Source organism: Leptidea sinapis, chromosome Z (genome assembly GCF_905404315.1).
Source record: "Leptidea sinapis chromosome Z, ilLepSina1.1, whole genome shotgun sequence".
NCBI lineage: Eukaryota > Metazoa > Arthropoda > Insecta > Lepidoptera > Pieridae > Leptidea > Leptidea sinapis.
This window is the reverse complement of record NC_066312.1, coordinates 10,555,184-10,567,614: the sequence shown is the minus strand read 5'-3', so window position 1 is coordinate 10,567,614 and position 12,431 is coordinate 10,555,184. Positions and strand designations below refer to the sequence as shown.

The 12,431-nt window shown below is 33.8% G+C and overlaps 1 protein-coding gene and 1 long non-coding RNA gene across 5 annotated transcripts in view; one reads left to right on the top strand and one right to left on the bottom strand.

Annotated features, from left to right (window-relative positions):
• LOC126979075 (thyrotroph embryonic factor) overlaps nt 1–12,075 on the bottom strand; it is a 192,414-nt gene extending 180,339 nt beyond the window's left edge. For all 4 annotated transcript variants that reach the window (XM_050828270.1, XM_050828271.1, XM_050828281.1 and 1 more), the window contains exon 1: nt 11,820–12,075. In XM_050828270.1, the coding sequence (XP_050684227.1) occupies nt 11,820–11,919 (100 nt within the window). In that variant the 5' untranslated portion in view covers nt 11,920–12,075. The remainder of the gene's footprint in view (nt 1–11,819) is intronic.
• The window catches only part of LOC126979105 (uncharacterized), a 104,331-nt gene that overhangs the window by 89,150 nt on the left and 2,750 nt on the right, over nt 1–12,431 (top strand). The window lies entirely within an intron of this gene.

Here is a 12,431-nt window from a genome sequence, read left to right as displayed (position 1 = left end):
AACACATTTTATTGTATGTGTTTTTAAAGAACTTCTAGTCACGCGAAGGGCAAACCCTTCAACATATCTATACATTTACTGGATAGACTGACTCACGGCTTTCAACAATCGCTTGTTATTTTTCAATAGCATTGAGCGAAATTAATCGAAATTTATAAAGCATTTTTGAGAATATTGAGAGCAAGAGTTCAATTTAAAATCACAGTTTATATGGAGACAGTGAAGAACGATTCAACACAAGTTTAAATTAAATTATTAATACATGTCAGATACGGAGAAGTATATTAGAAATGTCATTCGAAGTGAATATTGTAATTAAATAAAATAAAACAATGAAAAATAGGAACAATCTATTTTCAGCATTTTGAAACAACACGAGTACCTACGTAATAATTGGACGTAATTCCAGAAAAACGTTCCAAACCAAAATCATGTCGAAATTAAGTTAAGAACGCAAAACTGGTTACGTGATTCATATCCCTACTGTGCCGCTTTAAATGACATCATGGCTTAGTAGCCCAACCCACATATTGTATGGAATACACAAATATTTATTAAACTTTAAACACGAATTCCTTAAAATGGGATGCTTATGGCTTGGAACATTTTTCAGCTACTACGTGCAATTATAAATCTAATCAGATTTATTCAATAAGATAAAAACACTTACTTTTACAAATGTCATATTTTACCATTTACTAAAATGTGAAGTGGCAAGAAACTCATTGCCACTCTTTTATGAATAAATAATAATCAATAAATACGAATTATTTTAGTTACAATTTATGCAAAGCAATTTAACCAAAAGTACTCCAACGTCACGAGTTACACGAGTAACTTAAAAACGATATACTCGAGTCTACAGCCTCTTGAAGCAGTGAAAAAATCAAACTTCTAAGTTAACGTAGAATAAGATACGGCCGTTTATAAATTTAAACTAAATTTATCGTTTATTTCGACACTTTCAAGGGAATCAAAATTTAAAGGGTATTTATCTCTTTCCTTTGAGGTAGAACTACGACATTTCGCTTGTAAAACCGTCATATTACACGCTTTGTTATTATCTTCACCTGTATGTATGTTTGCTTGTAACCGACTCAATTACTCATTTTGACCCACTTTAAACGGCCAGAATTCGTTCAAACTTTACAAAGTTTATTTATAGTTATCAAGGACTGATAACAATACATTAATTTGATAAAATTATTCCACTTTTCCTAGATTTTTATTGATTTATATCATTTTCGTCTATCGTCTATATGGCAGGAATTGTTGTTTGTTTAAAATTTCAACCATTATCTCTAACCAATTTATCTAATAATAGGAAATATTCGAATACCAAAGAGAATTTTTAATTAAACAATGCAAATTGAGTTCAAGTTTAAAAAAAAACTAAAAAAAACACGCTTTAAAAATAAACCAAACTAAAAATTCTATAGAAGGCGTGTTTTTTAGTTTTTTTCAACTACTATTTACACTGCAAGTACAGTAAAAGTCTGAAAACTATACTATGTATATATAACTAAACCATAAAAAAACAGGCTCTGCTTGCAAGGAACGGAGGTCCAAACTTTAAATTGAGCTAACCGTGTCATTTGGGATATCGTATGAAAGGGATTCATATGTTTTGCCTTAAACAGATTTTTAATCATACCTACTATTGCTAATAAATATTTATTTATAGGTGATAATATTATATTGCTAATCTCTCTATAAATCTAATATATACATACTCAATGAAACATACAACAAACATTTCACCTTGAAGACACGAAGTCTGTGCGTATTGTAAGAATTTTTAAGAAGTCAACTAACTACTACTTAGTAAATGCTTAATGTAATTTCCTTAATACGAAACGTGTAATAACAATATTATATAGTTCGCATTGACATTGTATTTATTAAAATAAATAAATATAAAAAACGCGCACTCATTGCGTCATTTTGAGGTCTATTAAAATTTGTATTATTAATGTTGATAAAACTTCCTTTGTTAAATTTCAACGGGTGAGACCGGGAGAATTTAATGGAACACCAAGGACCGTTCACTGTGAGCGCTTTGAAATGCAATTGAACGATTCTCGGTACTTGTTTTTGTGAAATTCCTCCGGCTCTGCGCATTTCTACATTTATTTGAATAAGTTCTAACGCTTGGAAGAGTGAAAATATTTAAGTCTGAGTTAAAAAGACCCACCGATCTGAAAATCCGACTACGTTACGGCTGAACAGATTTTCACTGGCAGATAGCTCATTTTATAAGCAATATATTATGCCAATATATACATATTTCCACCGTATAATAACACGCACTTTGACTACTATGATTCGGTTTAAAGGGTATATATTTGCAGATGCTATATCCGACACGGGCAAGATCTGTAAGTCTCAAGGAACATGTTCCTGTGAGTGTTTAAACAAGAACAGAACATAGCCGGATGTCACAAATATTGTTTTAATTTGTAAATTAATTACTCCGCGCCCGCTCATTGTATGAATTGTCATATGTTATGAAATGTCATTCACAGAATAATTTGTATTGCGATTAAATAGGTATTTCTACGTCAAACAAAATATATAATTCTTGATAAGTAATCACCAACATATCATATATTAAAACCTTCTTCGAAAGACGCTACATCTAATGGTATGAGTATTATTCCGATCGGTTCAGTAGTTTTCGAAGTGCAAGCGAAATAAAAGCGACTCTCCATTTACTAGTAAAGATTAATACATTAATTGCCTCCTCTTTACTATATGTATGTAATGTATATCTACTAAAGAATATTATAAAAAGCTTAATTCTCTGGATCTACTGATCCGATTTTCAAAACTCTGTTACCAATAGAAAGCTACATTATTTTAATCATAGACTATAATATAATAAGCCAAAAAATTAAATAAAAATTTTGTGTTATTCGGATTTGTAATGTAAATCGGAGAAAAATAGTTGAACGAAAACGTTTCTTACGAACGCTGCCTATGATTAGAGATTTTTTTTTACGAAAATAAAGGACGAGATGACCAGGATGTTCATCAGGATGGAAACTGATACGCCTTGCCCGTTACAATACAGTGCCGCTCAAGATTCTGGAAAAATCTTAAAATTAGGGCTAGCATTGCGCTCGTCACCTTGATACCACATAAGATGTTAAGTCTCATTTGCCCAGTAATTTCACTAGCTACGATTGATTTGATTGTTTTGTTTATGTATGTGGCTTTGGACCCTCAATTAACTCGCAAATACGGATGAAGTCGCGGGTAACAGCTAGTATTAAATAAGTTGGAGAACGAAGAAGGGCATTACTAAAGTTGTCGTAGTTATTGTCTGCAATAGGAAGCGGTCAAAAAACTCTTATTCAGCCAAATCAATACCAGAGGTGATCCAGTTAATGCTGGGGTTAATCCGGTTTAGCAATTGAATGAATGTTGCCGCCTCGACGCTCGTTCCATTCACGTTATCCATCGTATGTGGCTTTACCACTAAAATAGGCTGATTAATATTCCAATATTTAGCCTTCGAGCTGGCAATTATATTTGATTAGTCTTGTCACAGAGTCGACATTTAATAAATAATTTTTAAGATAAATTTTATGTAACACATTTCGGCAAAAGTGCGACTACCGGCTAGCTAGCGTCTTATATTATGGCTTAACATTGACAACTGGTGTGACAATATTTTGGTGACAATCTATTTGACCTCTAGTTTGTCATCGTCAGCAAGAATCTATACCAATGAATGTATAGACGGTTTTTTTTCCAGTAATACTGAAAAACTACTAACCCGGTCGGAATAATCCTTATACCATAAGAATCAGTGTTTCAGAGAAGGTTTTACTATATATACTATGTACTATATTTTTTGACATAGAAATTTTTAACCTTACTAGCTGACCCAGCAAACGTTGTATTGCCAATATTAAAATCGCGATACAAAAGTAACTGTTGATCGTAGATGGGTTTAAATTTGAAGTTGTATGTATTTTAATGCTGACTCAAAACAAAAATGAAAAAAAAAAATCAAAAAAAAATTTTTGCCGTGACCACCCTTAACATTTAGGGAGATGAAAAATAGATGTTGTTCGATTCTCAGACCTACCCAATATGCACTAAAATTTCATGAGAATCGGTCAAGCCGTTTCGAAGGAGTTTAACTACAAACTACGCGACATGAGAATTTTATATGTTAGATATTCGCAATACGAATAGTACAGTCAAGCTTGTGAAATGAAATGGCGCGGGGTAATTTATTTATGTGGCAAAACAACAATTGCCATATAAATTAATCCACCATATAAGTAAATATAGAAATAAACATTATTAGGTATGTTACATCTCACAATTTTTCCTCTACAGAACCTATGACCTATTTATATACGATAGAGTTCTATGTATATCATATGGATGGCATATAGCGAAGGTCGTCAAAGCATGTTTTCAATATAAATGAAAACCTGCAGTGGTCTCTGTATGTTGTCTGGCAAAACAAAACGTCGCGTTGAAGAGATGTAAAGCGCTGCGGGAAATTACAGACCGCGTATGAATTTAAACAGGCACGGAATTTCTATTTTACCTTAAAATTGCGTTTTTAATCATTAAGCGCTTTTAAAATGCTATTTCTATTGCTCGAATTACTGGAAAAGATAAGATAACAAACTTTTATATTTTAGCTAATTCACTAATTTAATTTGCTATTCATTATTTTACTACAAACATTGAAAGTATCATGCATAATAGAATGATGGTCTAAAGCTGTATTTTTGGAATACTTAGGCTCCGTTATATCATATTAGCTGTTATAGTTAAGGTTTAAGTCAAATTTTACTTTAACAGTAACGCTGACTTTAACATAGACTGCGGAATGTGTTGCACCATATTCCTTGGCATAGTTAAAGTTAAAAGTGAAATATCAAGTCAATATGAATATTTATTTGAACTTTTGACAGTTCTTTATTTAGCTATTTTAGATTAACAATAGCTTTAACTGGCGAAAATTAACGGTCACAGTTAACAGTTAAAGTTATGACGTCATCTAAAAATTGTCAAATGTTGCAACACATTTTTTACTTAGCCGGTGCTTTAACATGTTTGTTAGTTGATGCAACTCAGCCTAAGTATTTTTTTTATGAAAATAAGGAACGAGACGAGCCGTACGTTCAGCTGATAGTAATTGATACGCCCTGCCCATTACAATGCAGTGCCACGCAGGATTCTTGAAAGATCCAAAAAATCTAAGCGGCACTACAACTGTGTCACCTTGAGACACAAGATGTTAAGTTTCATTTGCCCAGTAATTTCACTTGCTACGGCGCCCTTCAGACTGAAACACTTTAATGCTTACACATTACTGCTTCACGGCAGAAATAGGCCGATATGGTACCCATAATCTAGCTGGCATCCCGTGCAAAAGAGCCTCCCACTGGTAAGTAGGAATTGAATATAAACTGTAAAGTCTTTGACCTGTGCAATTTTATTAATTACTAACAGCAAGTGTCAGGTATGCGTCATTACAGCGATGGATTGTTTGATCGTCGACATTTGATGTTAAATTGAGCGCTGCAAGGGATCGCATGCCAAGAAGTGGCGTGCCTTAGCGAGGTTTGGTGCGGGCTGCGCTAACCGAGAGATCGGTAACCCGTGCCAGACACCAATCTATACCAACCAAACTGATTTATCATGTTCTTCAATGATTACACTCAGTCAATAGCCTGGCACCGTAAAGAATAACCACCATTCATTAATCAATCCGATAATGTAGCGATAATCATTAGCGGTTACAAATCCCTTCGCAAAAGAGGAAGTCTGAGAGTAATGCAAATGGAACTACGGCATTGCAATGAAGCTTGCCTTGTGATTGTACTATTATAATATAATATCTGAACGACCGAACCTTGCTCGGATTTTTATGAATGTACAAAACTTAAACAAAAGAAAGAAACTAATAGGACATCTGCATTCGACCCGGTCTTCTGCTTTCCGGATCACCCAATGTCCCATCTGAGCTATTATAGTCTTGTATATAGTGGCGAAATTTACCTTTGTATTCTAATCTTATTGTAGCTGTTTCTCATTAAAACACGGATAAAACTACATTTTTTTAAATTGAAACCTAGCTAGATCTATTTATCGCCCCCGAAACTACCTGTATACAAAATTTCATTAAAATCGTTGGAGCCGTTTCCGATATTCAAAATATATATATACAAGAATTGCTCGTTTAAGGATATAAGATATCACAGGCTCTTCCAATTCATACGCTTATGACATAACAGCTAAGAGTATTTGAATAGAAAAGGGTATTGTTATACGCTTAATACTTTCGTTATATATTTTTGGATTTTTTTATGTCTGCTTTCCATAATAATATAAAGTATTTACGATTATTTTGTCTCAGCTGTTCTATTCAGTAAACATTAACTGAAACCATTGTATTCTAATTCCAGTCAAATCTAATTTGTATTAACTTCAGTACCAGATTGTCCATTAATGACTTAAGCAAAATCATAAAATATAATGTTTTATTGATTTGAAGAGCAAAGGAGTTGAGAGAGAGGAAGACGCTAGATGGTAAGTAATAGGACCTGCTAATTACAAAGTGATGGAAGACAAGCACAAGAAAAAATTTAGGAGTCTTAAGGTCTTACACACTTACGTTTTTCAACTTACAATATAAGACAGTGGTATGTCGCACAGATATTTCACTAACTACGATACCCTTCAAACCGAAACAGAAATAGTGCATGCTTACGACGGCTTGGCGAGAGAAAAAAATGATATGTGACACGAATAACATTACAAAGACGCACAAAAATAGACGGTCTCGCTCCGAAATGAAAAATTAAATCAGTTATTCCAAGAACTCCTCGGATTGTTTGAAAACAAACAAAATAATATGTTAGAATTATATAGGTAACTAATTGTTACCAGTGTTACCATCTTACCATACATAAATATCAAATAAAAAGCAATCATGTATCTCTCATCGTTAAGGCAGCGTTTGAAAACAAAGTTTTCGCTCGACCGTTTTTTCTCCGACTTAATTTGCAAATTTGACTACCACAAAAAAGTCTTTTAATTTTTCGGGGTAATATGATAATAATAGTATATCAATAAAATATGACACTAATAAGTCGTGTGCTTTTCTATTGGTAACAGAATTTTCGAAATCAGTTCAGTAGATCCAGAGATTAGCCACTACAAACTTTATAATACTAGTATAGATAATATATCTAACATCTTTTAATTTCTGAATAGCATTTTTAATCCCTCTAAGTTTCAAGATTAAAAATAATTGTACGTAATTATTATTTATTAATATAGATAAAAAATAACAATCATTCAGTGGTTCCCGTAAAGATCAAGTACTAAGGCTGACATCTATAGAGCGTACTCAGATTTTGCTCAGACTTTACTTACGTAAAACTTAACTGAGTGTGATAAAACGCGAACTCTACTTTTGCATTGGGCTGTCTTAGCTTAAACTCAGCATCATTTTGGCTGTCAAATGACTATTAAATCGGAATAAAACCTTATTCAAAGCTCTATACTGAGCTACACTCCGCTAAGTTTTACCTAAGTTAAGTCTGAGTACACTTTATAGATCTGAATGTAAGAGAGAATCAAATTGTATAGAATTTACGAATGCAATGTTTACAATCATTTGTAATCACCACCTTTTCTCAGGGCCATTTGTTTTTATCAACTGAAATTAGCTGGTATCTTTATTGTCACACTAAATTTCTGATCGCGTCTCTTAAAATTTACTTTATTTGTACTATTAAGTTTTCCTGCTCAGCTTGTTTGGATATCATCATCGTCCATTCGTCCACTGAACATCAGGCGACCCGTACGCTCGTTTGTCCCTTTTGTAGAGCCAAAGTCAAATTGTCAAATATTCGGCTAAAACGAAATACTTTTAAATATAAGTATAAATATTTCATTTAATATACTGAATCCATATTAAGTTCGAAAAAAGTAGAGTTCGTAAGAAGAACATACATGAACTTAACGGACACTCTTTTCAATCAAATAGAGTATTTTATAATGCTGCAACAAATATATGAATCGTGTTAAAATAATATCAAATATTTCATAAAAATTAATAAAGAATAGACTGTATCAATATAGATTATCGAATATTGGATGCATCAACTTTAGAGCATGAAATCATTCATTCATTGTTTGCGTATGGAATGGTAAATAACGAGAAATTGGTTAGGTACATAGAAGATTAGCGAGGGAGTATCAGATATTTGAATACAATGTATATAAACGTAATATCGAAAACTCAACGAAACGTCGGATTAAAATATAATATTGTTTTTTTGTTAATTCAACAATAATTTGCATGAGTTTGAACCCTTTTAAATGTATCTTATTTAATAATTCTTATTTCTGATTAATTTAAAAGAGAGTTAGTGGCAATATGACTGGCTGCTTTCATTAACACTTATAAGGTAAGTTGTGTACCATCAGAGCTTTCTTGTGGCGCTAGAAAATCAGTAACGAAAACAGAAAGTAAAATAAAAGAATAAGGTGCTGAAGTTGGGTTAGTTATATTACTGATGCGGTTTAAAAGACGAGAAATGGAATATTTTATATTTGTACTAGCTGACCCAGCAAACGTTGTATTGCCGATATTAAAATCGCGATACAAAAGTAACTGTTGATCGTAGATGGGTGAAAATTTGAAGTTGTATGTATTTTTTAATGCTGACTCATAATCCAACAAATTTAAAAAAAAATGTCAAAAAATTTCAAAAAAAACATCGTGTGGACCACCCTTAACATGTATGGGTTATGAAAAATAGATGTTGGCCGATTCTCAGACCTACTCAATATGCTCACAAAATTTCATGAGAATCGTTCAAGCCGTTTCGGACGAGTACGGGAACGAACATTGTGACACGAGAATTTTATATATAAGATGAAATTATATTTTATACTATAATATAAAAGTTCTTGTAGTTCGTTGTAACTTTGATCGATGTATTAATGTGTATTTTTTTAAATAAAAAAAAACTTCCAGCTAGATCTCGTTCAAACCAACTTTCGGTGGAAGTTTGCATGGTATTGCATATGGCATCATATATTTTTTTAGTTTTATCATTTTCTTATTTTGAAGTTATATGGGGGGGGGGGACACATTTTACCACTTTGGAAGTGTCTCTCGCGCGAACTATTCAGTTTAGAATGAATTGATATTAAGAACCTAAACCTAAAATATCATTTTTGAAGACCACAGGATACCCCACAAGTATGGGTTTGATGAAAAAAAATTTTTGAGTTTCAGTTCTAAGTATGGGGACCCCCAAAAATTATTTGTTTATTTTTCTATTTGTTTATAAAAATCTTAATGCGGTTCACAGAATACATCTACTTAACAAGTTTCAACTGTATAGTTCTTATACTTTCGGAAAAATATGGTTGTGACACACGGACGGACAGACAGACACACATGACGAATCTATAAGGGTTCCGTTTTATGCCATTTAGCTACGGAACCCTAAAAATTTGAGGTAATTCTAGATTATTGCCGGAAACGCAAAAGAATTATAAAATTTAGTAAAGATTATTCATGTCATGTGTGAAACGCGTAACTGAAATGGTAACCGATAATCAATTGTAAATCGCAGTAATCTGTCTATACTTATCGTAAAAATAAATGATAACACTTTGTGTTGCCTCAACGATCGAATTAAACAAACAGCTCTTTGATTATCATTCATTAAGGCGCTCGCAATGATATAAAACATAATTGGTTTTTTTTTTATGACAGTAAGAGACGAGAGCAGCAGGACGTTCAGATGATGGTAATTAATACGACCTGCCCATTACAATGCAGTGCCGCTCAGGATTCTTGAAAAAACAAAGAAATGCTGAGCGGCATTACATACGCTCGTCAACTTGAGACATAAGATGATAAGTCTAATATTTGCCCAGTAATTTCACTAGTTACGGCACCCTGCAGACCCATAGTAATGCTTACACATAACTGCTCGACGGCAGAAAGTATGCCGTTGTCATACCCATAATCTAGCCGGCATCCTGTGCAAAGGAGCCTCCCACTGGCATTTTGTCTGTAATAGTATTTTGTTGTTTACTGAGATGATAAACATTGAACCACCAAACATTTAAACTATATTATAATAGCAATATAAGCTCTATTCAGATAAGTATAAGTATTATGCGGAAATCTGTATGAGTTCGAATAAAGTTATTACACGTATTCAAAGAACGCAATATAAAATAAATCAAATCAAAATCATTTTATTCATGAAGGTCACGGAAATGACACTTATGAATGTAGCGCTACTTCGTAAAGAGTTGAGCTAATAAGAAGAGGTAGCAAGAAACTCATTGTCACTCTTTTAAATCAAGATTTACATTTTCATTGTTTTACAAATCATTTCAATTACAATATACTATGTGAAGAAGTGATGAAACAAACATACTCAAACGTCAAATAGTTAATGCCTTACGTATATAATAATATAAAGAATTAAAATTAGTTCATAGAAAATGCAAATAGTAGTTTCTAATTCTACAGCTATCTAGGTATAGTATATTTTCATTGCTACTCAGTATGCGATAGTAATAATTATTGTAGACAATATAAAACTTTATGGTCACATACGACTATACTGACAATCGCTGTTTTCCTTATTAATGAATATTTGTCATCAACAGAACATTGTTATGCATGTTAAGAAAGAGTCTTCTAAATTTAAATATTTTTTTTTTAAATATAGAATTCACAGTTCAAAACTAACAAACATTATTTAGAAGAGTATGTAGCAAAGAGAATATAATCACTACGTTTTAGTGTGTAGTTTTTATCTTCGCGGTGTTACCAACGTTACAGTAATTACTGATATTATATGAATTAATACTAATCTAATAATCGCCTGACGAGGACGTTTGAGTTGTTGACATATAATAGGCTATACTAGAATAAATTATTGTAAAATAATTCATATATTTGACGATTCGCTTGGGCTTTGTTCAAGTGACTTACGACCTAGCTTGGCGGATATATGCTGTCTAAATTCTCAAAGGTCTCTACAAAATAAATATGTGTGATTACAAGACAGAAGGCTGCGTAACTTAAATAACATATTATATAAAAAATGTCGCATGGATCCCTTTTTAATACTTATTAGTTATACTCAATTATAAGCAAAATGTAACTGATAAATTTATTTGTAATGTCGTTTATTCAAAATTTTGTAAAACTACAAATAAAATGAAGACACGGTAACTGAATTGTGACATTAGTTTAGGTTTTAATTGTTATTTAATTGTCAAAACGTAACGTAACTCGTATTTGACAAGTAAAAAATTCTCAGCTTTAATGAAAATCTCAGGAAAACCTGATCAAATCGAATACTAACGGTCGCTTGTTATTGATTCGCAACAGCTGTAGGAGAATACGCAACGAAACGCCGAATTTATCCAAAATTTGGCGACTTCTTAGTTATAATATTTTCTTATTGGCTGTGGAAGAAACTTAACTTATACGCGTAAGTTTTGAAGACATTGTGTAGATGCGTGTTGAAATTCGGTGTGGGTTAGTCGGTGCGGTCGATCGAAGTCTTAGCAGCTCCACTGCGGCATTGGGGAGCGTGGGGAGACTTGATCATGCGAGTGATTGCCATGCGGAAGCATGCACTGTGACCCAGTGGCCCAGTGCTCGCGCAACTCGCAAGGACACGAGCGATCACGACGAGCGCGCCGGGTTCACCTTATCACAAGACGGCTTCGAACGTCGGCCCGTGGACGGTGGAAACTATTTGTTATAACTACAACCCTTAAGCACTTACCGTTTCCGTTTATTAGGGGATAGTCGTCGTCGTGCCGGCCAATGTACGTCTTGAGAGGGGTGTCCGTAAGGGAGGGCGATGACCTGTCCCTGTCACTCATACTAATCACTTAGCACCGACTTGAGATTGGACAACACGGGACGGGGTGACGTCGCACACACACCACGAGCGACCTACGGCCCGCGGCACGCGCGCCGAACAAATAATACAAAGTAGCGCCGCACCGCAACCCGCTCAACAGTCCGACACTACCGCAATAGTGCCATGGCTCACCCCGCCCCCGCGGCTCTAACCCCGCCCCGCGCCCTCACAAGTTCCTCACGAGACTCACAAACGTAACGCACTCTAGCTTGTCCCTCCTGAACAATATACGCTACGACAGATGGCGCTGTATCACAAAGTGCGCTAATTTCACAAACTTATTACGAAATGTATCTCGAACTGTAAAGTCCTGGGCGACGCATCTCTGCTATCTTTTTTTTCGAGAGAGAATAATTCTGAACTAATAATCTACCAACTCTTGAACCTCCGTCAGTCAAGAAAACAATAATAATAATAAAAACACTACATTCAGTAAATAAATGTTATATTCATTACATATAATCTTGTTCC